Source organism: Glandiceps talaboti, chromosome 4 (assembly GCF_964340395.1).
Source record: "Glandiceps talaboti chromosome 4, keGlaTala1.1, whole genome shotgun sequence".
Classification (NCBI taxonomy): Eukaryota; Metazoa; Hemichordata; class Enteropneusta; family Spengelidae; genus Glandiceps; species Glandiceps talaboti.
Genome location: NC_135552.1, coordinates 17664932 through 17692161, shown reverse-complemented (window position 1 = coordinate 17692161; position 27230 = coordinate 17664932). Strand labels below are relative to the sequence as shown.

Sequence of the window (27230 nt, the reverse complement as noted above, 5' to 3'; positions counted from 1 at the left end):
GAAAGCAGAATGCTGAAAATTATATTTGGTGAGAAAATTGATACATATATAATGAAATAAAGAATATCAGGATAAAAGATTATGAGTATTACGTAAAAGGATTTTTCAAGAGATAGGCATCATATATTTTCAAAATCTAATTTGAATGAAGTAAAGGGTATAAAATACAGAATATATGGTCTACACCCCAACACAATAAATAATTTGTAAAAACCCACACACAAGAAGATACAACAGGTATTTTTCACACGATACAGCAGCACTACTGGAAATCGTGCAACAAGTCAGTAATTAAAAGAGTACTTATGTACCCCTCTTTAGAAAAAAAGGCTGCAGTTTGGGAGGGTACGTCATCAAAAAGTAGTAAAAAAAACCAGCAACATGTAATGGTTGAAGTTATCCTTGGATAGTTGCCATGGCAATGAGTAAACTGACTTGCAAGTTGTGTTTTGGTCGAGAGAGGAAATGCTGAAAAAAATCACATTCAAAATCACATTAAAAAATAATATGCCATTAAGCAGTTTGTTTTCAAAGAAGACTCAACATTCGCGCAAGAAAATTTGGTGCACCAGTGGCATAATGTACAATTGTTGTGAAAGTGAAACGACTGACTTCCTTGTCTAAACATGTGTTGAGACGACTCGAAATGTTTTCATCTATGTTTACACTGTTGTCCTAAAGGACGCCCTCTGTTCTGTTGCAAAGACAATAGCCCTAGTCACGTGACATAAGTGCTCCCTGTACGTATGCGCATTGGCCCTAGTACTATAGTATCCTGTAAAGTTAGTGATTTCCGTATATTGTTCTTCATTCCGCTTGCCTAGCCAACCTCTGTGTTTTTGTGAAAGTAGTCGTTGCAGGTAAACCCATAGGTAGGTACAACTTACAAATCATTGGTTCATCGCTGCGTAAATACTGGTTTAATTCCACTGAAGCAGCAGTAACGACACGCCATCGTATCTCAACGTTATAAACTCGGGGGCACAGACACTGTGTGTACCGTAGCGTCCTGTACGTCTGCATTATTTGTATATTATTACAAGAAAGATCGAGTCACACCCCTACCCATCGATTCCTTGAAAATTACACGTTGCCGACCGTATTGATCGCTGGTGTACGTTACATTGTACGTTTTCCTGTCGAACGGTCGACTCGTGTAGGCTTCAGTGAAGGCAGTCGCGTCGTGTGTTCCTCCCAACCTTGTTTAGTTCAAGTTCTGAGACTTGAATTTATTCCAATTTATTACGTGCTAAATCGGGGTAAGTGTGTTGTTGTGACAGGGGATCATGATCGTGCAAGGTATGATACACCAAGAACGTAATGTATATCGAAGCCACGATTTTACATCGATCATAACAAAAAACTGAAAAACGTTTGAACCTGGAAGACACGATCATCTGATCAAATCTAAGTTCAATACAGTAAATTCCAAATAGTTTACAATTTAGCCCTTGACACTTTGACCCATGACATGGACTCACTGTAGTATAAACAATTAAGTGCCACGTCGAAATTGTTGATATATCCGCAGACTTGTCTTCGTGGCTGAAGAAAATTAATTGGATCAAATAACATATAGCCTTTCAAATCCATGACATAACATTCTTGAGCAAGCAGATGCTTGGCATTACAATATTTGTATTATTAGTGCAGGAAATACATTGATATAAAAATTCCTGAGCCTGATGATTGTATTTTACAGAAATGTAATATTCCTTACTGAAACATCATGTAAGTATAACACATTGTAGTGTGTACTTCCCTGTTACTCATTCAGATAATGAAATTATTAGTAATATTAGTTTTTGAAAATATTTGGATACCATTGCATCATCCAGAATATGGTATGACCAATGGCAATGTGTACTTTTCTGACCCCATGATAAATGAAGTGTTTGCTGTCATTATATAGATACTTGCTGGTAGGTATCAGACATTGTTGGCTTTATTTTAAAAAAATGTTTGAATATAGTACAGATTGTTTCAACTATGTGTAGTCATAAATCACAATATAAGTTATTATCACATTGTATCTAGCCTAGCATGTTTGCTTTTGTACAGTGTCTTGCAAAAGTCACTGCCCACTTTCCCAGATATAAAAAAAATTACAAAATTCTATCTGACCCATAGCTAAAATAGCAACAGACATTGTTGTAGATCACAGCCTCTTTTACGGCATTGTCCAAGGTGCACTGTCAAGAGGATATTTTGTATTGTCACAGAAGAAAGCTGCGAGAATGCAACCTCACCCTCCCACACCACAGCATACTTTAAGTTTAACATGAAGCATGTTCACTCCGAGGTCTTTGGTATAGTGATTTAAAATTCAGCTAGATTCTATAGCTGCAATGACAACAGTGAATGGTGGCTAATTTACACGTATCAATGGTGAGCTATGGTGGTAAATGGAGTTGAAAAGTGGTTAACCAAAACGTGTTCACACATGATATCATACATTTGTAGGTCAGCCACAACTTTTTTTGTCATACCTTTAAACACCACCTGTGACTATAGATGTAGATATATATTATATAGTACTGCATGTAGCTAATCTACCAGTGTCACCATGGTGTGTTGACTGCTTCAAAACTACGTGACTTGCTCGCTAGGTTTGCTGGTTATCTTGATTATGATATCCAAGCGTCATGGAATTATATTTTTTTTGTGTATGTCAATCATTACATTGATTCTTTGTGTCTGTATCTCTGTTTGTCCACTAATTTTAGAGCTACACGACTTGCCATGTTCTACATACCATTTTCTGTCAATAACAGGAGTTCAAGCTTTCAAGTCAGTGTGGGCCTACATTTACACATGGATGTGTTACTAGTGTGGTGTCACTAATACATCCATTATCTTAATCTACTGTATCCATACAATCTGACAAGTCCCAATCATCAATGTCAGATTGCATCATATGAACAGTCATTAAAAAAATTATATTGTCGATCATGTGTCTACAAAATTTTCCTCTTTTTTTGTTGCAAATATTTACTTAAGCAGTACAAGTTAGTTTTTGTCAAAAGACTACATACCCTATTCCTAATCCAATAATTTTGTTACTTTTTTTACACGTCATTTCATGCAGATTGATGTAGTAAAGGTTAAGCTCACATACATGTAGAGATATTTCTTCTGGATACACAGCTTCATGGGACCCTGTCTTTATTACATTGTCTGAATACTTTGTGTCTATGTAACACAGCGATACTGAGATTCACTCCCCAATCTTTTGAGTCCATAAAATCTTAGGTATCTGAGTCATACCAGATATCATCTTACTTGTCTGGATGCCAACGTGGCTGTGAGTGGAGGTGTAAATTGTAACTAGGAACTAGACTATCAGCTTACTTACATGCTGTCAATAAAGTTCAATTATTTAAACCTCTTGCTCCATTATATATACTATATGTACACCCATAGCCAGAGTAGTAACAGTAGCCGTATTTTTGAGTTTAACTTATTGAGTAACAATTTACTGTATTATAGTATAGCCAACTAGTATTTATGGAATGATAGTTTTGATGCCATTCTGCAAATTAATACATATTTTCCCAAAAAAGTCTTGTATGCTTTCATTAAAATAAAGAAAATGTGAAATGTGAAAATTTCATTATAATGTATTGTTTATGCAAATACAAACATTTGTTTTCTGGAACTCGAATGGTTTAATCATTTCTGATATCCAATACATGGTGAGAGAGAATTCTGAAATTAAATCTATCAGAAATGTATGTATTCCATTTAATATCCCATCTTTGTTGTTCTCTCAGAGAATTTCAGTTGCAACGAAAAGTCAAATCTCAGGCCCAGAGAACAGGAAAAAAGCAAGCTGCAAAAGGAAGTTTGACAAATGCAAATTTGATAGTGTTTTGCAAAGGGGTGTAAATGTAACTGGTTCTAAAGATATGAGTCTGCTTGATAGCTATAGTGGTTATGTATAACACTGTCTTCAATTATGTGAAAAGTACAAAACACAAAATCATATATACATATGTAGTTTAATTTGCAAGCCCAAGTGTAGACTCGGAGTCGTTTCATTTGGCAGGTGTGCCTTTTCACATGCAGCACTGTGCCTCTGGAACACTTTGCCACTGGAAATACATCAAAAGCCCTTACTCTTTTAGGAAGATATCAGTAGACCTTTCAACATTATACATAATTGTCCAGCGCCTCTGAACTTTGCATAATATTGGATACTGGTGCTTTATAATTGACATGAATGATTGCTTGCTTGATTGATTGATTGATTGATTGATTGATTGATTGATTGATTGATAATCAGTTTGATATTTCATTTTATTGCAGATTGAAAAAGATGCCTACAGAAATGGATGTAGCCAGTCTGAAAGCTGAGTTGGAGGAACACAACCAACAACACCTTCTAAAATTCTGGGATGATTTGACAGAAGAGGAACAACTGTCTCTGTATAACGATATCAAAGGAACAGATTTGGGAGAAGTGAATAGATACTTTCAGAAAGCCACTGCTGTAATGCAACAAACAGAGTTGGTAGATGATCGTATGGAACACATCCCAACTGAACAGTTTGGTTCAGTTACCAGAGATTCAAAGAAAATTGGTGTTTGGGCTGATGAAGGTTTGTGACTTTGTGTTTTATAGACATGATTGTATTGTGATATTTTGTGATTCACACACTTTAGGTGATGTACATGGACTGTAAGATACGTTGTCAATGTGTTGTTCAGCCATATCAGGCTTCTACACCAGCTTATAGCGTGGCATGAATGTTGTATACACCCATATTACAAAATAGTGGTTTAGGGTTTTACAATCTAAGCCATCGTGAATATATATCAATTACGTATTAAAAACACAATATTTAATTTTAGAATTTTACTTGCTGAAAAAAGAACCCATTTACATAAAATAGTGTTCAATAGTTTGTTTCCAAATTCCACGTTTATATTTCTCATATACTATAGCCCATGGTTCTAGAATGTCAATGACAGTCAAATTTGCCTCAGTACTTTATGAATGTAAAGGCCTTGAGAAATACAAAGTTAAGACTCAACATCAATCCATTCCCAGGCACTTTACTCCACATCACATTATTAAACTTCATTGCTAAGATAAAAGCAGACTTGCAAGCTTTCTATTTTTGTTGCAATATGATATGTGCTACAGTATCTAAAATATGATATAGTGTGATATCATGTATGATATGATATATGCATGATACATATTAATAAAAAAAAAACATTCTTGTATCAGTTAGTGAATCATACCATGATATTTTGTTGTAAGCCACTTTTTTGCCGTTTTCAAATCAAATTAATATTTCATTTTTAGTGCATGAAAAAATCTCACTAGCACGTGAAGATTAGTTGGTACACATCTGGTAATTGTACTGGGTACTGACTGTAACAAAACCTAATATCACATTATCTATTTTTAATTAAAGTTGGAAACTCAGTTTTTAGCTACTCCCTCCATTAATCATGAAAACAATTGTCAGCTTGTGTCTACTTATCTTCACCCAAAGAACATCCTTTATTGTACATTTGCTATACCATCTCTACATTTATATAGCCAACAGCAAGGAGATGTAAAATAACTAGATACTATCCGGTAAATTCAAAATATTAATCTTATCGATTGAACATGACTTTTGTATATTTTGATATTTGATGGGGATACTTCATAAATATTATACTATGCACAAGCTAAGTTGAACAAAAAATATGGAATTTATACTCTGGTCATTCTACATCACGACAGCGTGCTTCTATGTCACGACAACGTGTGTCTATATCTCTGGCTCTACTGTGTTCGAAATGTGAGTCAAAACATTCAAAATTGCCATTACTTTGCCTGATTTTCTTTGATACTGCTGGCGCTGGTCTAATTATGTTATTCTCCAATACATGTTACATATTTGTCTTCACTCAGCTGGAAAATACTTATGACGTAAGGTTTTTGTCACTATGAGTCTAGTCCACCGATCCATCTATCCATCCATCTATCCATCCATCCACCCATCCATCCATCCACCCTTCCAAAAGTATGTTCATCACAGATTATAAGTGCTCAGAAATACTAGGAAATGGAAGTTACCAAAATGATGTGTAACCTTAATAGATTAATTAATTTCCCATAGTTTGAGAAGTTAGCTTTGTGCAGCAACAATGAAATGAAATACACAAGACTCAACAAGAAAATGAAATTAATTGACGATGGAAACACCTTGAAAATGACTCAGTAACTCCTGAAGTCAAAACTCTCGGACTAACTTTGAGTTTGTCAAAGTTTAGTAATAATACATTTTCATAGTTCCAAACTAAATTTAAATACTAGTATATGGATGTCCTGATAAAACATTTCTAAGGTCAAAGGAACTATATCTATGCATATCAGAAGGTGTGAAGTCAACAAGATTAGTCTGTGAGCATAAAGATAAGATAGGTTATGTAACAGTTAACAATGGAAATATTAAAACAAAACAAGAATTATCTCTCTTCATAAATACAATAATAATCATATTAATATAGGACAATTTACAAGTTATTATATCAAATATTTATCTTCAGTCTGTTATTGGGCATGTTACATGTATTGCACCTCATATGATGTCTTGTTCAAAAGATTATCTGTTACGTGTATTGTGTTGAATGTTCAGATTCCTCACTTTACTGCAAATGTCTGTCATAGTTATTGTCACTGTGTCTAAGTTTTTTGGACGATTTCTTTTATGAAATATGGCATCATGTCTGTCCATTATGAAATATGAAGAAAATTATATATATTGTAGAATGAAGCCATGCATAGACATTAATTTGGCAGATTTCATGTGTTTAGACTTGAATTTGCTAAATGGAATTTATACATTTACCTAAATTGGTAATGCATGTAGTACCGTAGTACTCAGGCCTTCAACTATTACATACAATATATATACAATTGTATACCCCATGCTCAACATTTACAATAAACCATGTCGAATCCATACGTTTTTTACCCTTTGCATCAATATATTACTATTAGCCTGAACACAACATTTCATTGTCCTTGTACCCTATACAACAGTGCAGCATGAATTTCAGGCTAGCTGTGAGACAATATCATGACAAAAAATAAATATCGCAGTCACTTGAGATTTAATATTCTATTCAAGGATGCTCGCAATACAAAATAATAGCTTTATTAGGTTATGAATATTTAAAAAATACTGTAACTGTATAGTTACAGGGCACAAGCTGCATATTTGACAAGAACTTGCATACTTAACCTTCGCTCACAATTGACTGAACTCAAACCTGGTATTACAATGTAAGATATTACCCATAAATGATCTGATGATGTAATTTATGATACGTATAAAAAAAATGTTCAGGAAATTCCTATTATGTAATCAACTGTTCTAACAATGCTAGTCCTAATGTCATAGAAGGCTATAGACTCTCTATATAGTCTCTAGAGAGTATCGCTAGCAGAAACGCAGTATGTCAATGAATGGTTAGCCCTATGTAGTCGATGAGAGCGATGGGTTCCCAACAGTACAAGGTTATTCAAGTACAATTATATGGTAGATATCAGTACATAGAAAACAGCCCTTTCTGCTACCTACACTCCCAAGACTGTAGAGAGTCTAATAGGAGACATGCATAAACATTAACATTATATTGGAATGTGGTTTTATGTTAGTATTTTCACTTGAGTAAAAAGCTTACATACATGTAAGGGGGAGAACCATTTGATTTCGGGGGGAGGGAGAGTGGGTATGGCAGCAAATTTTTTTCTCATCACTGACAGCAAATTTTTTTTTCTATTGTCAGTCCTGCATCAAATTATTTTTTCCATAAGCATAAGCAATGCAAAATTTGTTCTTCTTGGTGTAATACCAATTTTGTAGCACATCGCAACTAAATTTACTTCTGTCTGGTGGAACAATTTTTTTTTTCTCAAGCCATTACGGGATCAAATTATTGTTTTTTTCTCGTTCACCTAGCAACAAATTTTTCCCCCAATATCCTCCTCCACCCCCCCCCCCCCTCCCCAGAAATCAAATGGTTCTCCCCTAAACTCAGCTTGTGCCACTTAAGGGAAACATAGTAAAATGACTTGGGAACTCTGGTAGATTTGACATATTTAATGCCTATATAGCTACTAGAATGACTAGGGCTGGTAGTTTTACCTGACCTGACAGTTTGTGACTGTGATTTTTATTTGCTCTTTAGAAACATATGAATTTTGGCATGAACAAACAGATTTGGTAAAATAAACTGAGTAGTACTAGAGAATAACTGTATAGATGTTTTATAGTAGCAAATACTATCTTTAACATAGTAACGTATTATTATATTACAGTTATGTGCAGCTTATAACTTATAAGCTGATAATTTGACTATATTGAAACAGCTGTTGTATAAAAAAACCTCTTTGTAGAGGATTGACCATTGTGGTGTAATATCAAATATATGATGATTACTGATAGTGAAACCGGACTACGTGCTTCAAACTGCAGGCTTTTCTCTTTATGCAGAAAGTGCCTCAGTCACAAGATTTGGCCGTACAAATTACAATTTTCAAATATGTATTTTATGTATTTCTATTCATGTTAACATGATTACAACTATGGTTACCACACTCACCATATGGTAATATCATGAAACATATTGTAGCTATGAATACCGACTCTGTCAGTTCTACATTGTAATGCTTAGCATACCAACTACATGTATTACAATGAGAATCCACAGTACACATTCTACCAGCAATTTAATGTGTTGTAGTTCATATCCAGATGTGGTAATTTTAAACTTCAGTTCACAATGCTTTAACCTCTGTCTTCCCTATACACAATGGTTTAACGTCTGTCTCCCGTATACACAGTGGTTTAACCTTTGCTTCCCCTGTGCACAATAGTTAGACAACAATATGATGGTAACATATGATGGGTGAATCATCATCATAGACCTCTTGTCAGAAAGGTTTCATTTGTGTATTTACATCAAGTGAATGACCTAGTTTATAGTATTTCTAGGTAAACTTGTTATTTATTGGCGAGTTGATAATAAATTCAGAAGGCTATTGTTGTTACGTTATGAAGAATGGGAGTTTGATTCCAACTGAATCCATGCAAAGTTAGTCATGAAATGTTGGCCATGTCAGTGTGAAATCTCAAGGACAACAATGTTTTGATTTTAGATTTTATATTCAAATCCAGGCTTTGGAGGTTACATATAAATACTTCAAAGGCACATATGTTCACCAATTTTCTAATTTTAGATGTCTTCTTTTAGTTTGTTCATTATGTCAAACTTCTGAAATTCTTTAAAGATTTTGAGAACAGAATAAAACAGCTGAAAACATGAGGGGAAAATACCCACATGACAGCTTTCTGTTATTGACAGATATTTTTGATATTGTTTCAGGTCTGCAGCGAATATCTCTAGGTAAAGTGTGTGTGCTACTACTAGCTGGTGGTCAGGGCACCAGACTTGGAGTCAAGGACCCTAAAGGCATGTATAATGTCGGATTACCATCTGAGAAAACACTTTATCAATTACAAGCAGAAAGGATATTGAAATTACAAGATCTGGCACGTGAGCGGACAGGAAATTCTGGAGAAGTCCCATGGTAAGATGTTTTCAAGGAGACTATCACTTCAACATCCACTCTCCCTTGTATACTGATAACATTCTATCTATAGTATACTTTTAATTGTCTTGCTGAAAACTGTTTTCCATTAGGATAAGTGGTCTACGAAACCCCTTATGATGATGTATATTCACTAAAAATATTCATATGACTGCATTGTTTGTTGAAAGCTGTGCTATTCATACATGCATATGAAATTTGGCTTCACATTCAATATTGTATTTAGGATGAAGGCTATAGATATATTCTATGTGATAATAAGTATTGTATAAAATGCTTTGGAATTGTGCATTAAATGACACATAATGACATATCAAAAGCACATCTAATTTGACATCGTTCACTATCACTATTTGGGGTAAATCGTCAGATTCTTCAGGTACCATTTTACATGTAGTTTTACTTTGCAGTTCTGGTCAGTATACGAGAGACACTATGTGTGCTATTTTAGTTTCACTTTGTAATTTGTAGTTCTGTTCAGTGTACTAGACACACTCTCTCTGTGCTACTGTTTACCTTTCAATTGTCTCAGCTGTTTAGTTGTGTAAAAAATGAGTGATATGGTTTGTTAGTGGATGTGTAAATAGCCATCAAAACATGTAATGGTGATATAATGAGACATGCAGTAATAGGTGTGGTTCTGTTAAATTATTTTGTAAAACTAGAACAGGTTGTTATTTATGTATTTTAATCCATAACTGTGTATAGTATTTTGACAAGGCTTTTGACTGTGAGTTATAACGTACCATCGATGCCAAGACTGAATGTATCCTACCTGTAACCTACACACATAAAATAATGTAAAATGTGTTGTTAATGCCATATATTGCCTATCCTATTAAGCTCTTTAAAAAAATAAAACTGGACAGGCTGTGACATATCACACTATTTTGAAGACTTTTACAGATTTCTGTGTCCTGGTACTTATGTTCAGGAGGCACCCCCCTCGATCCACCCACTTTCATGAGCACCCCTCCTTCCCAACCCCAACCCCCTTCCTACCCACCCCAAGTAAAAATCAGTGTATATCAAAACTTATCCTGCATTGTAGTTTGTATATGGAAATGATGATAATCTTTGTAGTAATTCTTTGTTTGTTTGTGGTCTGCAGGTACATCATGACAAGTGAACACACTCTCAAACCAACCGTAGAATTTTTCAAAAAACACAATTATTTTGGTTTGAAAAAAGATAATGTAATAATGTTTGAACAGCATATGTTGCCCTGTATGAGTTTTGATGGTAAAATTATCTTGGAGAAAAAATGGAAAATTGCCAGAGCTCCAGGTAAAGTAACATGCATCCTGTCATATTCAACTAAAATAATTCTTTTGAGAAGAAAATTACCCCTACAGCATTTCAGTTTATTTGATTTCAAGGGACATTACAATCACAACAGGGACTGAATCTGCATCGTTTATTTTATGTGCAATCAAAATAGGGACTGTGGCTGTAATGTTTTTTGTCACTGTTTATTTGATGGGAGTTGAGTTTGTGTAAACATCACATTTGTTTGAATAAAAACATCTGTTCTGAAGTGAAGTAATTATTTTGAAAATATGTACATGTATAAACAGTATGCCATCAGTGGAATATCATGTTATTTTATTCCTGTGTAGAAAGTATTGATTTTATATGAAAAAAATAACGAATTAAAATTTGTATTCACACAGGAAAAAATTCTTTAGAATGGTAAATTTTCACTGACATCTAGTCAGCGTCATCAGTGGTGTACTACAATTTAAAAACAAAAACCAGTGGTCATTTTCATGGTCATACTTTCTGAAAATTAATTATTCAAAAAGCGTGAATTTTTTTTTTCAATTCACAGATGGTAATGGTGGCTTGTACAGAGCCTTGGGAAAATGTAAAATTTTAGATGATATGGACCAGAGGGGTATCAAATACATCCATGTTTACTGTGTTGACAATATCTTAGTCAAAATGGCTGACCCCGCATTTATTGGATTTTGTCTCAGCAAGGGGGCAAACTGTGGGGCAAAGGTGAGAATTTTCCTCCTATCATTGCATGATGATTTCCATCATCAACTATGAATAATTGCCCTAAAATGGCAAGTAGGGGCACAAAATGAATATGAATGTGAATGTATATTTAATATATGCCGTCCCCACATTTGTAGTTGGATCAGTTGACAAAAATATGAGTAACTTAAGGAGCCTTTTCATTGTGAGTGGAAAATGAGTTATGACAGAACTGTATTCAAATGTATTGGCATCTGGTGAATAAAGAACATTTAGGGAAATGTATATAATTCTACCTACACAGTCATAATTAATATAATATTAGGAAAGTACTGGCAATATTGTTTGTTTTGACGCATGTTCCAAGAGCGGCAGAATTAATAACAAATTTTCTTTTTGAAAACATATAATTTGGCAAACACATGTTATACTATATATTATAGAGAAGGCATAGCTATTAACTGAACCTATTAGTGTACCATGGTATGTAAAGTAGAGAACAGAGGAAAACTGTACTGCTGTGTATTCAAATATTTCTCTGAAGGATGAATAAACAATATTTTCAAAAAGTAGAATTTACCTTTCTAAGGGACGATTGCACAGTGTCACACAAGCTCAATAAGCAAACTTCGTTCGTTTAGGGGGAGGGGGGCTGGTGTCATGTGATTGCTGAACTTCATTTTCGCACTTCTAACAAAATTTTGATGGAAAACTTTCACTCCTTCAATGATCACAGCTTTTGTATTTACTACTGAGATGTTGATAAGTTGATAAAAATTTACTTCCAATGTGAGATATGGTGCTGGGTTTCTGGTACGGTGTAGTATGAATGTGTGTTTTACATACAATCATGATTTTACATTACATTGATTGTAGTGGTGTGACGGTGTAAGTTTTCATCATCGTTTACATCGCATATGAACGTTTGATGCCACACTTGTGAACTTTCGTTTAGGGGGAGGGGGAGAGGGTTTTAACCTAAATGAGCGATGTCCGTTTGTTGAGCTTGTGCGACGTTATGCGATCATCCCTAAGTGAACCTTCAGTGTGGCGTTGTGTGGCATGGTGTGTAAAGTTGGTGGTAATTATCAAGTTGTGGAGCAGTGTTACAAAACTGATTATTTTACAGTTACAAGATATGACCTATAATGCTGAACCTGTCTTACAGATTATAAACAATGTGAATTCAGCAGCAAGTACCCAAGTTATGAAATAACACTGTTGATCTTAATTTACAGGTAGTAGAGAAGGCCTATCCAACTGAACCTGTCGGTGTAGTGTGTAAAGTTGGTGGTAAATATCAAGTTGTTGAATACAGTGAAATTACTCTGAAGACAGCCGAGAAGAGAAATGAAGATGGTAGACTTACATTCAATGCTGGCAACATTTGTAATCATTTCTTTACAACTGACTTTATCAAACAAGTAGTCAGGTTGGTGGATTATTATTTTTAATCATTAGTATATGAATTGATATATACACATACACATACGTACGTACGTACATACATACATACATACATACATACATACATACATACATACATACATACATACATACACACATACATACATACACACACATACATACATACATACATACATACATACATACATACATACATACATACATACAGTCAGTTATTGAAGACAGTCAGATGGACTGATTGGATGGAAGGGTTTTAGGTATTAAGCATTCAATGTGCAATGTGTTGGATGTTTGATTGATTGACACACAAGCTTATAATTGGCTTGTCATGGTATGAATAAAATGTATACTTCAGTTTATAGCAATAACTTTATATACTGATCGAGTTGGGTGACTGGATGGATGGAATGTACACACTACATGTATGATGACAGGTTTTTTTTTGAGGATGTATAAACCAAGGCTTACTGAAATGTATTCCTCGGTGGCTAACAGTAACTTGATATGATCAAAAGCATAGAGTATGTGGGTGATAGGATGGCTGGGATGTACATATTACATGTGTGTGTACAGGGAGTTATGTTTCAGGACATTCAATAACTTTGTGATATGTGATCAAAATCTGAGAGATTGGGGTGATTGGATTGATGGACCAGTACATACTACATGTATGTTTTTTATGACATATTAACCAAGGCATACTAAAATGTAAACCTCACTATGTTTCTAAAATACCCTGACATATGGTGAATGTAAAGCACTGGTGTGTATAGGTCGACACATGTAATAGTCGCACCGACTGAGTGTGGAGCAACAGAGCAGCAGTTCTGTGCTATATTTGAGAATAAGACCTGGCATGTATTGAAGGATTTGTTGACCTCGACTGAGAAATAGTTCGCCATGAATGAAATGTATCTCTTAATGATGCTAAAAATAATACAAGACCACTGCAGATAGAAGGGTAATGTTACATGTACAAGACTATTACAGATACGAGGGCAGTGTTTCATTTACAAGCATTAGACAATTGGGGTATGTTGGGGACCCAGCTCTTTAAAATGATGAAATTAGGATAGTTTTTGGATAGGGTGGAATCATCACAGAATTATTTTTTTTAAAACATGAAAAAGTTTGTATTTATATATAAAATGTGTAATGTTTAGATATTTAAAACATAAATATTTGGAATTTGAATGACTATTTACTAACAGATGCAGTGTCTATCAATACGATATAATAGTTGAGTATAAAATTGAATATTTTTAAAACAGTTCGACAAATAACGACATTGTGTATATGAAATCAATATGTAGTCAAATATACTAGGTAACAACAGATGTTTTGTCTGATGTGGTCAAACAAACTCAGTGTATAGTCCAACTCCATTGTAATGTAATTAATGATAGACCACAGATTATAATGAAATACTGTATTGAGATAGTCCATTCCACATATGTAACAGCTGTTTAGTTTTCAATTGAATTTAGTTCAGGAAATTGTTTAAACATGGCTTATTTCACTAATTACTAGATTTGTGTATCTGTAATATTTAAGTCATTCATTCATTGTAACACATGTTGTTTAAATACTTCAGTGTTTGCTTACACTAATCATACATGCACAGAGTTATTTCCAAGTCATTATTGCATCATTTTGTGAAATTTTAGAACATAATGAAATATCCGTTTAGAATTGAAATTGTGAATGATATGAGTATGTAGCGATGGAGCTTATAGATTGTATTTGAATATGGATGGTTACCGTTAGAGTTTTGTCTTTTATATGAAAGCATGAAAGCCTTTCATCGATAGTGGTAATGGTTCAGTATTAAGTGGATTTAGTTTGTTGAGCTATTGTATCCCCATCTACTTCACATGAGACTTTCTTTTCAGGCCATCACACCTGACAATAGGGTTCCATTTCATTTAGAAATAGTGATGTTACTGTCATTTTCATGTCAACAAGTCTTGGTACCTGCAGTAGTATTTTACCTCATGCTTAGAGGGTCAAAATAGAACAAGATGGTTGACTTATTCTCGGTACCTGCAGTAGCATTTTACCTCATGCTTAGAGGGTCAAAATAGAACAAGAAGGTTGACTTATTCTCGGTACCTGCAGTAGCATTTTACCTCATGCTAGAGAGTCAAAATAGAACAAGATGGTTGACTTATTCTCGGTACCTGCAGTAGCATTTTACCTCATGCTAGAGAGTCAAAATAGAATTAAAATGTCCACTTATTCCCATGTGCGCCTATAGTAATGTATGTGAAGCATGTAGAGCAGAAGTTATAGCGTCGACCAAGAAATTGAATGTTCATTATTTTTATGATGTGCCTAGGCAGTAATATTCTATTTCAGGAGTTGATACTGTTTGATGCAATATAATTTCTTGTTAGTTTCACCATAAATGATGTTTCACATTTTCTGTACAAATATGGTACTTACCTTTGAACATGGTCTTCTGGTCAGTATTGACATGATAGTGTACTTCTGATAGCATGGCCAAATATTGAAATACCATGTATACTGGCACCATTTTGCTTCTCCCAATCAACACGCCTTCTGTTCTACTGCTAGGCAGTGTATAGTTTGTCCACGGCTAATGATTGTACCATACAAAAAGGTATTTTCGTGTAATATAATTTATTGGTCAGAAGTTGGATATTGAAAGTAATCCACATCTAGTGTCGAGAGAGAATGTCTAATTATTATTGTTATGTCTTTTTACAGTGAGAATGAACATTTACTAAAACATCATGTTGCCAAGAAGAAAATAGCATTTGTAGATGAAAATGGAGAAAGGATAACACCGGAAAAACCAAATGGAATCAAAATGGAGAAGTTTGTGTTTGATGTGTTTGAATTTTCAAGGCAAGTAAACGACCATTATTAAATTATTATATCTATGTGCCAGAGATTACGTGCACACACACATATACTTGTGGTATTTGCACTACAGCTGCAATATAACACACATCATAGCTTATGCAAATGATATGCAAATGAGATTTGGGTAAACATATTGTAATAATAACAGAACACCATGACACATATATGCACCATACTACCACTCACTCACACATCATGGGTTTCTGTCATATTATGCAGTATTTGTAACACAGATCAACTTAATATCCAATGAGAAAGAAGTGTTTGACATAAACTTGAGATTTGTTTCCTTGTGTGTGTTGTAACTCTCTCACACTAAGGAATAATGATAGATGACTAACATTAGAAATATTAATAACTAATAAATCTGTATTGATTATTACAGTGAGTTCGCAGTATTTGAAGTCCTTCGAGAAGATGAGTTTTCACCTCTGAAGAATAGTGATAAAGCAGAGAAAGATACGCCAACAACGGCAAAACATGCACTTATGTCATTACATCATAGGTATATACTAAATGCAGGGGGTATATTTGAAGATCAGGATGGTACACCAATCCCAGCTATTCCCAGGTAAGGGTTATTTCATCAATGCAGGGGGGTACATCATTCTGAAGATACATTATGGAATATATGTTTTTCGCCATTCCTGGGTAGGGCTTCCTTTTTCTGACAGTTTCAAAATAACAAATTTAAGAAAAATATTATAAACATTCCTCAGTGTATACCAAAACATAGAGAGATAATTCATGGAAATATATTGTTCATGGTTCCAAGAATCAATAGAACAGAAAATAAAATATGATGAACCAAGGATACCAACTACCATCAATTTACGGATTATTATTCTGCCAGACATTAACGCTGAATAATTAATCAATTTGTGATCAGTCTGTAGTAAACGGAGAGAGAAACATTGAGTTTGTTTTTAATTTACCATTCCAAGATAATTTTCAGGTGTACTCTGTATCATTTATGGTGTACATACTACAATTTGCTATTACAGTCGGAAAGCCAGTGAAGCCGACACCTACCCTGTAGCCTGTGAAATTTCACCACTATTGTCCTATGCTGGAGAGGTAAGTACTATATACAAGGTAGCTGGTATTTTATTAGTATGGTACTACTTTTTATGGCCAAGATATGGGTTATGAGGATCAAGGTTTTATGGTAGGAAGGACCCAATCTTTGGACGAGATATTGAAAAGTAATTGCCATTTGGTTAAAATTGCTGTAAGGTCGTATTACCTAAGGGTATTATATATTTGTATGAGGAAGTATGGGCGACATAGAGTGATAGACTGAGAATTAAAGAATGTATGGGAAGTAACCACCAAGTTGTATACATACCTATAGAAGCACTAAATATGGTACTAAGTCTTCAAGTATTAATGATATTGACAATACACATATGAAAGTGAATAACACCAATAAAGGAATTGAATTTCATACAATTTGATATTGTACCGACATTTATATTTTACAGGGACTTGAAAGGATATGTAATGGCCGACGATTTGTGTCAAATGTACTGCTCACGGAGAAGGTTCTAGAAGAACTGGAAGACAAAGGTCAAATAATTCATGATTAAAAAAGATCACCACTAAAGCTAGTTGAGTAGTCTGATCTACTCTACAGGCAATGGCGTACTAATGCATCCCAAGATCTCTAAATGAATGCTGTAAATGGAATCTTTCTATTGTATCAACTCAACTCAATCAACTGTCCGACAAACACGGTTTCCTGCACTTTGTGGTCTGTTTGTCTGTCAGTCTATCAGTCTATCCATCTGTCTCTCTACCTGTCTCTTTGGACAGGTTTTTTTTCTGCATTCTAACCTAGATAAAAGCTTCATCGTGAATCTTTCTTGAAATGCAAGATAACATATTGCATATTAATCAGGGTCTAATTTCCTATAACTGCAGTTCATAATATATATTTAGTTCTTTCATCCAACATCTTTCAGAGTAGAGCCAGTTCACTGTTTAGTGAGAATAAGAAACTCCAAAACCAGGTGTAAATCACATAAACCAGATGGATAACACCTCAACCAGGTGGTAACCACAAATATATTTTGTCAGTAGAGGTTAAGATGATCATTATATTTAATGGGAAGTATACTGTGCAGTGATGAAAACAGTGTTTGACTGACAACTTTGATAACCTCTGAATACCATCATGTGACCTTTGAACCTTGATTTCATTATTTGACCTCTGAACCCACTACTCTTATCTGCTCATGATATATTCCATTTAATAGACTGTAAATAGAATGCACATGACATTAAAAATGTAAAACACTGTCAATCATATCATTGCTTGATTCATGCACTGGTGAATCTTCAGAGGCAAATGCTACTAAATCTGTACTCAGCTTTAATACTGTAAATAAATTTAAATAGTAAGTCTGTCATGTACCAGACTGTTGTCAAATCCTATTCTGATTTCATTTTCACTTTAGGCAACTTGTTGCGCAATATGATGGAGGCAAAGCTATGACACTGTGGACATCAATGGTGTACAACCATGGCTAGATAGTTTTGTAACTAACTTTTCCATTTACATCATTCCCAATGTGGTGTACTCTTCCCGTGTATAAAAAAAGGAATGAACAATTTACATGATGGAGAATGGATGGAATGGATGAAATGGACACATTTTGATTGTGTCAGTATTTTATTAATTATTGTCTTTTTGTCATTGTATAGTATATATTTTATGATTATTTCACAAAGTTTTTCAAATTGTCTTAAATGTTGATACTTTTGGTTGCGTTATTGTACTGCCAGGGTCACACATACAAACAGCGCCCTCACAGAGTGAAAATGACATTAAGCAATTTGCCTACAATTTACAAATATATGTTCAAATATTTGTTGCACAGACAGACAGTGGACTTGTTATGAAACCTGTCAATTTTTTAAATCTATGATGACAATTCTTAATTATTTGGGTGTATTGGAATAAGTTTTTCTTTGTAGAGTAGCAGTGGACTTGGGGGCATTTTTTTTTCAAATAACATTTTACAGCTTGTGTATTTTCATTCATCATTATCACCATGAACACGTTGCTATTTCATTTAACATATGCAAATTACTTAATTATACATGCAGTTTTTATTGATTCACCATGGTATGTGCTTTATACATGTAATATCATATATGTAATTTTGGGGGTTGTCAGTGATGGTTCAGAGATTCCCTTGGCTTTCTTTACCTATACGTGGTGCAAAGAATCACCTGAAATTACCCTTTTAGTGCATTTAACAAAGATTTAAACTTGTAACAATTTTAACTTTGAAACTAAATATCTTTGTCTCTCAAACACACTTGGACAGAGATGAAAGTTACAATGCCACGATCACATTGATCATTTTCTAGAAGTGTAACTTCTCTTGATATACCGAAATAAGTTAAATCTCTCTACGCACACCTACGTACAGAATATACATATTTGATTGTTCCCGAAATAATGGAGAAAAATTCTTAATATACAAATATTCCAATTTTCATAATGCATGTTTGTTAGCTTATTGGTTGTAAATATTGCAACTAGTTTGCTTGGAGTTTCTGGTACAATGTTACGTATGTCCTGAAGAATCTATGTCAGTTGATACCTCATGAATAAGATCAGTTATCGTACAGTGTTGCATTGTTTAAACTGACCAATTAGGGTGCTGTTGCATTGTTTAAACTGACGAATAAGGGTGCTGTTGCATTGTTCAAACCGGCCAATTAAGGTGCTGTTGTATTGTTTAAACGACCAGTCAGAGTGATGCATGTATTGTAAGAACATGGTCCTTCTAACACTATGATAGAGGGAGTGTGGTACAAGGTTTTTGTCCCACCAGTTAGTAGTCCTGCTTGCAGACAGTGCACGGCTCTAGATTACTGACATGACCCACAACACCATCCCATGAAGAACAATGTACTGTGCCTATTTTGAGTACGGAAGCAAATTGCTTCTGCACCAATCACCGAAGAATACATACCCACCGATCAAATATTAGCAATCAATTGAATATGTAGTCATTTTACATGTCTTTGACGATAGTAGTTGCAGGCAAGATCCAAAAAAGTGTCGAAATCAGAACTTTTTCAGTTCCGGTTGTAATTTCAAATGTCCCACCTCACAAACGCCACCATATTTGATTGGGGTGTCCACTAGGTCATTGTACATAAGGCAGAACCCTGAAATTACAATTGAACTTTTGATTTTCTGGATTTTTGGTCCTCCGAACTGGGACTTTTGTAGCCACATGAAAATTATCGATTTATTGCTAATATTTAACCACATGGTGCGTTAATTCTTTAGTTACCAGCATTTCTGGTAAGCCCAGGTTTCACGGCTGGCTCTTTGCAGGACAGAGAAGGAAGGGACGACTTTAAGACTCAGTATGCAATCAGGACTAACCAGTTAACTGCTTATGTTAATGAATGTCAAATTCACAATACAGGAAGTTTCAGTGTTATATTACACGAAACAAGTGTTATCAGACACTTGCAGAGCTTACAAAGCACTAATCTACATATGTGTGTTGTGTCACCCTATCTCTCAGAGATGGTTGATGAGGGTGAAAGGACACAATGTGTCTTTGGTCAGTCTAACAACGTACTAACAGGTGAAGAATACTAGTCTATGCTATGGACTAGGGAATATACAGAAACAAGTATAGCAATATGGTTCACTGTGTTGGTTGACTTGATTTGAAATATTGACCTTTCCTTGTCATTATCAGGTAATAATGTACGGATGATAAGTACTATTGTCATGTATGAAAATCAAAGTTACACAAATGATGGATTAGAATTTTGTGGCTCTTGATAGATATTTAAATTGTGGAAATATATCCCACCAAACTTGTTTTTGTTTTACTTTATTTGTTGAAGATTTTTCTTTTTGATCATTTTATTGTGCTATCGACTTGATATCCATAATTGAAGTACTTTAAAGTGGGATTTATTCAAGGGACTTGTTTACTGGGTGGTTTTGTACAAATACTGGATATATTGTCACGTGTCTGTTCATATTGTTTCATTGACATAGAAAATGAACACACTTCTTTGGTATGATTTCACTCATCAATGGTGATTTCATTGGTGCAATGTTATTTCTAGTCATATTGATTTTTTTTTTGACATATTCATTAATTTAAGTATTTTATGCAAATTTTGAAAGAAAGATATCACTTGGTTATTGCAGTAAGTTTCCACCTTGCAGAATGAGAATTTGAAGCTTCTCTGTTGTTGTTTTTTTGAGGATTTTGGGTCAATATTTCAATTTATATTAATTTATGTAATGCTTTTTAAGAATCAATATATTTCACTATTTTGAAAAAAAATTCTTGTTTTCATATTAAAATTAATATTGTTTTTGACTTTTATTGAGATTTCAAATTTGTGGACACTTGACATACTCAAGTTACCATGTATATTTTACAATGTAGACACCTCAGACACAATATACAGGACACCATGATAAATATATAATCTACCATATATACTTTTTCTGTGTGGATTTTTTTCACTGAAGAAAGCAAAGCAAATAGACGTTGGGCATATTCAGACACTGGAGACTACTTTTGTCATTCTTCAGAATATTGTCCGGTTTTGACACAAATCGGATTCAATTTTTGTATGGTTGAAACTGTATGGTCTTGCTGCTAGACCCCTTGGGCTATTTTGCTCACTGTGAAGGCAACCAAAGGTTGCTAGTGAGTCGCAATAGCCCGAGGGTTAGCAGCTAGACTAGGTTGAAACCAGCCAGAATCATGGTTGTTTATATATAGAATGTAATGGTTGCCTACTGACGTAAAACCACAGCCACAATCACAGTTCTGAAATATGGATTTAGAACTTTTTCTTCAAATTAAGTTCAGTACATGAAAATAAACATTTTGGTTCTTCTCCATTCAATGCTGATCAATTGAAATTTAAAAAAAGGAGATAATGTAAATTCATCCTTCATAGCTATCACAGATATAAAATGTAGACATATCTGTTGTCTCAGATAGCGCATTAGTAATTGTGGCGAGATATTGTACTGAATTGTAACTACATGTTGTCCCTGCAGGTTTCTACATTGTACATTGTACATGGTTTCTGATACAGCTAACTGGTATCAACAGATACACTACACATATGCTGTAATTTTAAAATTACCTTCCGGATTTGACCAATTTCTATGTCCACATTGTACAATCTTGTTTACTTTGTTGTATGTTTTTAAAGAGTGTAAGAGGATGTTTATGTACAGTCTTAGAATAAATAAATAGTAATAAACTACTAAATATTAAAATATGACCACTCTGGGGTGGTTTTTTTTGGCCAACCAATTCCAGTCTGAAATTTGATGAGATGTTTCTAGGAGTGGCTAGATGAAGAATTGTTCAAGACAAGATGATTATATCATTTATTTTTCTGGAAAAAATATCTCCAAAACTCTAGGTTGATTCACCTGAAATTTGGTTTGTGTGTTTCTACAGGTACTTAGAAATAGGATTTTGTTCACTTCAAGGTGAACCCAACCATTTTAAAGTCAAAATTTAAAACTCAAAAACAACTTTGCAGACTTTGCCTATCTTTGATACAATCACTTTGCCCTGAACAATGTCATAACTAGAGTAACATCCCCACAAATGATCCTTTCAACAGGTTATTGGTGGTGTTTTTTTTGTAATTCATGTTGCTATATTTACATACACAAACTGCACACACACTTTGCCATGCCCACACCTTTTACTGAAAAACAGAATGTGTATTATGTGTAAATATAACAGAACCCCATGACACGTCAGTGCAAGGGTGGCGTGCTCGGGGTACTTGCACTGTTCTCTGTGGGAGTAGTTTTTTCACGAACATAGCCAATGAAATGTGCAGCAGAAAACACTGCACGCAAAAGTGCAATACCCCCCCCCCCCCCCCCCCCCAGTACACACACTGGAACTCACATGGAATGGGGTTATGTTATTACATATGTTTATCTGAAAGAGCAAATTTCTGTAAAAATGATACTGTGTGATCGTGCATTTTCGTGTATAATTAATGACCGCATCCTCATTTGCATACAGATATGCAATAATGTTTTCGGTATTGCACTGCAGTGCAAATACCACTAGTATGCACGTACACCAGTGCAAGTAATCTCCGGTACATATGTAGTACACTGCAGTGAAAATACCACGAGTATGTGCACGCAATGATGCAAGTAGTCTCTGGTACATATATACAATAATAATTCATATCAGATAACAATCATTTTCAGGCATGATTACAGGTTTCACTTCAAGCTTTGCTTTATTTAACATATAATCAGTAAATCTTGTTTTTCCAACACTAAATGTTAAACATTGTTTATACATCTGAATATCAAAAAACACAATACTGTCAAGATACAGTTACACTGTACACATATAAAAAACAACAATGCTTGTGTTGTTTCATAGCCTTATCTAATGCAATACCATCATTTCACTTTGGAGAGCTGTATCCATAATAAACGGTCACCCATCGTCATGTACATCTTGGTTGAATACCATAATAATAACAAATGAATCACTGACACATTTCCCAACACTACTAAAGCTACGTTACACACTGCATCTGTATGCACTTGGGCGAAAGATGTCACCACAGCACAGCACGTTCTTACGCTACCATGGAAACACAGTACTTGTGCATTTACATTACCATGACAACACTACAAAAAGATTGTTATATTGTCATAATTATATACCGACATAGAGGTTAAACCAGACCTTACACATGTTGGATAAACTACTTGAAACTGCCAACCAACACCATAGCAACATCACCATTGCCATGACAACCATTCACTAGACATGAAATGTACATTAATTTTGACTATAAAGTGAGCAAATTTAATGCAACATGATAGTAAATCTGAGTGTACGGAGGCAACATTTACCACTGCAATGAAGTCCCTATATTAAAGTTTATTGGCTAAGTGATGTTTACATATTTGTACGCTCCTGCATAGCAAATGAAATATCAAAGTTGTAAATATCTTGATGTACTTGTTAAATTTGTGAATCAAGACAATTGAAAGACGTTGGTTTAAGATTTCATTTTTTTTATGCTGACTATAATTTGGTAATACCACTTTCAGTATAACATGATATTAAGTATGTCAGGATAAATATCAACGTTTGAAAACTTCATGTTTAGGTAAGATAAATGAGTACATTACAAGCAATGACTAGTACAGTAATACAAACTGTTTACAGAATTCAAATGTAACAAGACTGAACTAAACACATGACAAACATCTATACAAGCATCAATGTACTTGTATATACAATGTACATTATCTCAGACACAAACTTTAAACAGTGTTGTGTACATAGCCTTGCCTTACAGTCAGTATGTTGTGTACATAGCCTTGCCTTACAGTCAGTATGTTGTGTACATAGCCTTGCCTTACAGTCAGTATGTTGTGTACATAGCCTTGCCTTACAGTCAGTATGCTGTGTACATAGCCTTGCCTTACAAAGTCAGTATGTTGTGCACATAGCTTTATCCAACAGTCAGTATGTTGTGTTCATATCCTCGCCTACAAAGTCAGTATGTTGTGTACATAGCCTTGCCCTACAAAGTCAGTATGTTGTGCACATAGCCTTGCCTTACAGTCAGTATGTTGCGTACATAGCCTTGCCTACAGTCAGTATGTTGTGTACATAGCCTTGCCTTACACAGTCAGTATGCTGTGTATATAGCCTTGCCTTACACAGTCAGTATATTGTGTACATAGCCTTGCCCAACAAAGTCAGTATGTTGTGTACATAGCCTTGACTTACATTCAGTATGTTGTGTACATAGCCTTGCGTTACAGTCAGTATGTTGTGTTCATATCCTCGCCTACAGTCAGTATGTTGTGTACATAGCCTTGCCCTACAAAGTCAGTATGTTGTGTACATAGCCTTGCCTTTAGTCAGTATGTGTACATAGCCTTGCCCTACAAAGTCAGTATGTTGTGTACATAGCCTTGCCTTAGTCAGTATGTTGTGTACATAGCCTTGCCTTACAGTCAGTATGTTGTGTACACAGCCTTGCCTTACAAAGTCAGTATGTTGTGCACATAGCCTTGCCTTACAGTCAGTATGCTGTGTACATAGCCTTGCCCTACAAAGTCAGTATGTTGTGTACATAGCCTTGCCCTACAAAGTCAGTATGCTGTGTACATAGCCTTGCCCTACAAAGTCAGTATGTTGTGTACATAGCCTTGCCTTATAGTCAGTATGTTGTGTACATAGCCTTGCCCTACAAAGTCAGTATGTTGTGTACATAGCCTTGCCCTACAAAGTCAGTATGTTGTATATGTAGCCTTGCCTTATAGTCAGTATGTTGTGTACATAGCCTTGCCCTACAAAGTCAGTATGTTGTGTACATAGCCTTGCCCTACAAAGTCAGTATGTTGTGTACATAACCTTGCCCTACAAAGTCAGTATGTTGTGTACATAGCCTTGCCCTACAAAGTCAGTATGTTGTATATGTAGCCTTACCCTATGGTAAGTAGTGTAATGCATTTTAAAATTAGCATGACCACTCTATACCAACTGTTTCTATGGCAACAGAGAGAGAGATGATCTGCTTCAGACATAATGTTCAAAAAGTAGGACCCATGAACTGTTACTACAAGGAAGTGCTAACTCTCATAATGATGAGAAAATAAATTATTTTTTTTATGATATTCATAAGGTACAAAATGTACTCCATTATTGTCTTTGCTACGAGATTTAATCCTGGTACATGGAGTGTGTCATCTATGGTAGAGTAAACTATCAAACTATTTCATAATCGTTATTTTATAGCCATTTCAAAATACTTTTCAAAATTCTGAAAATATATGCACATCTAATGGTTTGGAAGTTCATGTGGGTATAATTGAAATTCATCTCAGATGTTAAGGGTTTACAATCATATTAAACAACTTACTATTCTTTTCAAAGTAAATGAAAATAACGGGATATTTTTTCCCCAAAATAAAACTTTAAAAATTAAATCATTTAATTTGATTCTCATGACCTAAAGACAATTTTGTACCAACTCAGTGAGCTTCTAATTTTTAGTCAACAAGATGGCGGGTCACAATGTACCACCTAGGTATATCATGAAATAACAAGTTTTAACCTGTAGTTGACAAGATGGAGAATCATAATGTACCACCTAGGTGAATTCTGAAAGTCAAAATATCTATTTTAGTAAAACAAGGCGATGATGCAAAATGTACCACCTAGGTGAGTCATGAAAATAACTTCTAATTTTCTGTTGACAAGATGGTGAATCAGAGTACTACCTAGGCAAGTTGTGAAAATAACTTTTAACCTCAATATGGCAGATAACAAAAGACCACCTAGGTATGACATGAGTCGGGTAATAACAACAACAACATGTACATTATCTTTTGTATCATGTATGAAGTTGACAAATTGGTGCAACACAACACAGCATACCACCTAGGTGAGTCCTTGAAAGAACATGTCTAACCTATATTTGATAAAATGGCAGACCACAACATTGAAATGAGAAGGAGTACATGCGTATGGTGAGTTGTTTGAAAACACATAACAGATATTAGACTCTTTGTGTCAAGTATTCAAAGAAACGATTCACAGAGGAAAGCAATTGCCTTCAAAGCAGTACTGTCATAGTACAGTACTATCTATTAACACTGTCAACTGTTGTGATGGTGAAATGTTTACCCTGCATGTTATCACATTTGAGAAAACATCAGAGATAATTCACTTTTGAACCGACTCATTCATATTCTTTTTTCTTGACGCCTAGTCCATGACCTTTGATCCCTACGAATTATGCTTAGGTGTAAAAAAAAAATTGTGTGGTTCCGATTACATTCAATTTTAAAATAGGTGGGGTAGGTAGATTTTTTATTTTATTTTTTGAATTTATTTTTTTTTTATATGTGAGTGTCTAGTTCAGGTAGTTATGTTTTCTGTTGATTTCTATATGGTCTCTGTGTTATTGGCTTCTTATCAGATGTACAGCCATTACTGATTGATAGAACAGTTTTATATTGTCTTTTTCAGTTGATGTCTGCTTCTGCATCCACTATTTCTTGTGAGACTTCACAATTTTCGCGATTTTCTTATTTTCTCTCTCTCGACTATATGTAAAAAAAAAAGTTTAGGGTCGGTGTGAAAAACTAGGTGGGGTCGGGTAACCGGAACCAAACAACTTTTTTTTATTTGGCCTTAGTATTATTTTAGTTACAGAATTTTGCCTCTTGCCTTGTTGAATATTTAGGTAGGACCAACAACTTTCACATACTGAT

The 27230-nt window shown here is 34.6% G+C and overlaps 1 protein-coding gene across 2 annotated transcripts; it reads left to right on the top strand.

Annotated features, from left to right (window-relative positions):
• The first annotated feature begins 762 nt into the window (after positions 1-762).
• On the top strand, positions 763-21727 carry LOC144433732 (UDP-N-acetylhexosamine pyrophosphorylase-like). Of its 2 annotated transcripts, none has more exons than XM_078122089.1 (11): positions 763-872; positions 4309-4601; positions 9397-9601; positions 10734-10909; positions 11454-11626; positions 12844-13037; positions 15764-15904; positions 16308-16493; positions 16927-16999; positions 17407-17491; positions 18382-21727. In XM_078122089.1, exons 2-11 carry the CDS (start codon positions 4319-4321, stop codon positions 18417-18419), a joined length of 1554 nt encoding a protein of 517 aa, XP_077978215.1. In that variant the 5' UTR covers positions 763-872; positions 4309-4318; the 3' UTR covers positions 18420-21727. The 2 variants fall into 2 exon arrangements, with proteins under 2 accessions (XP_077978215.1, XP_077978216.1); XM_078122090.1 differs by lacking the exon at positions 763-872 and adding an exon at positions 1145-1259.
• The last annotated feature ends 5503 nt before the right edge of the window (positions 21728-27230 follow it).

Bases quoted from the DNA above. Each gene is read 5' to 3' on its own strand.
- LOC144433732 (XM_078122089.1), top strand. From the start codon at position 4,319: ATGCCTACAGAAATGGATGTAGCCAGTCTGAAAGCTGAGTTGGAGGAA. The intron at 10,910-11,453 runs GTAAAGTAACAT...TTCAATTCACAG, and splicing joins GAAAATTGCCAGAGCTCCAG to ATGGTAATGGTGGCTTGTAC. The intron at 16,494-16,926 runs GTAAGGGTTATT...TTGCTATTACAG, and splicing joins CCAATCCCAGCTATTCCCAG to TCGGAAAGCCAGTGAAGCCG.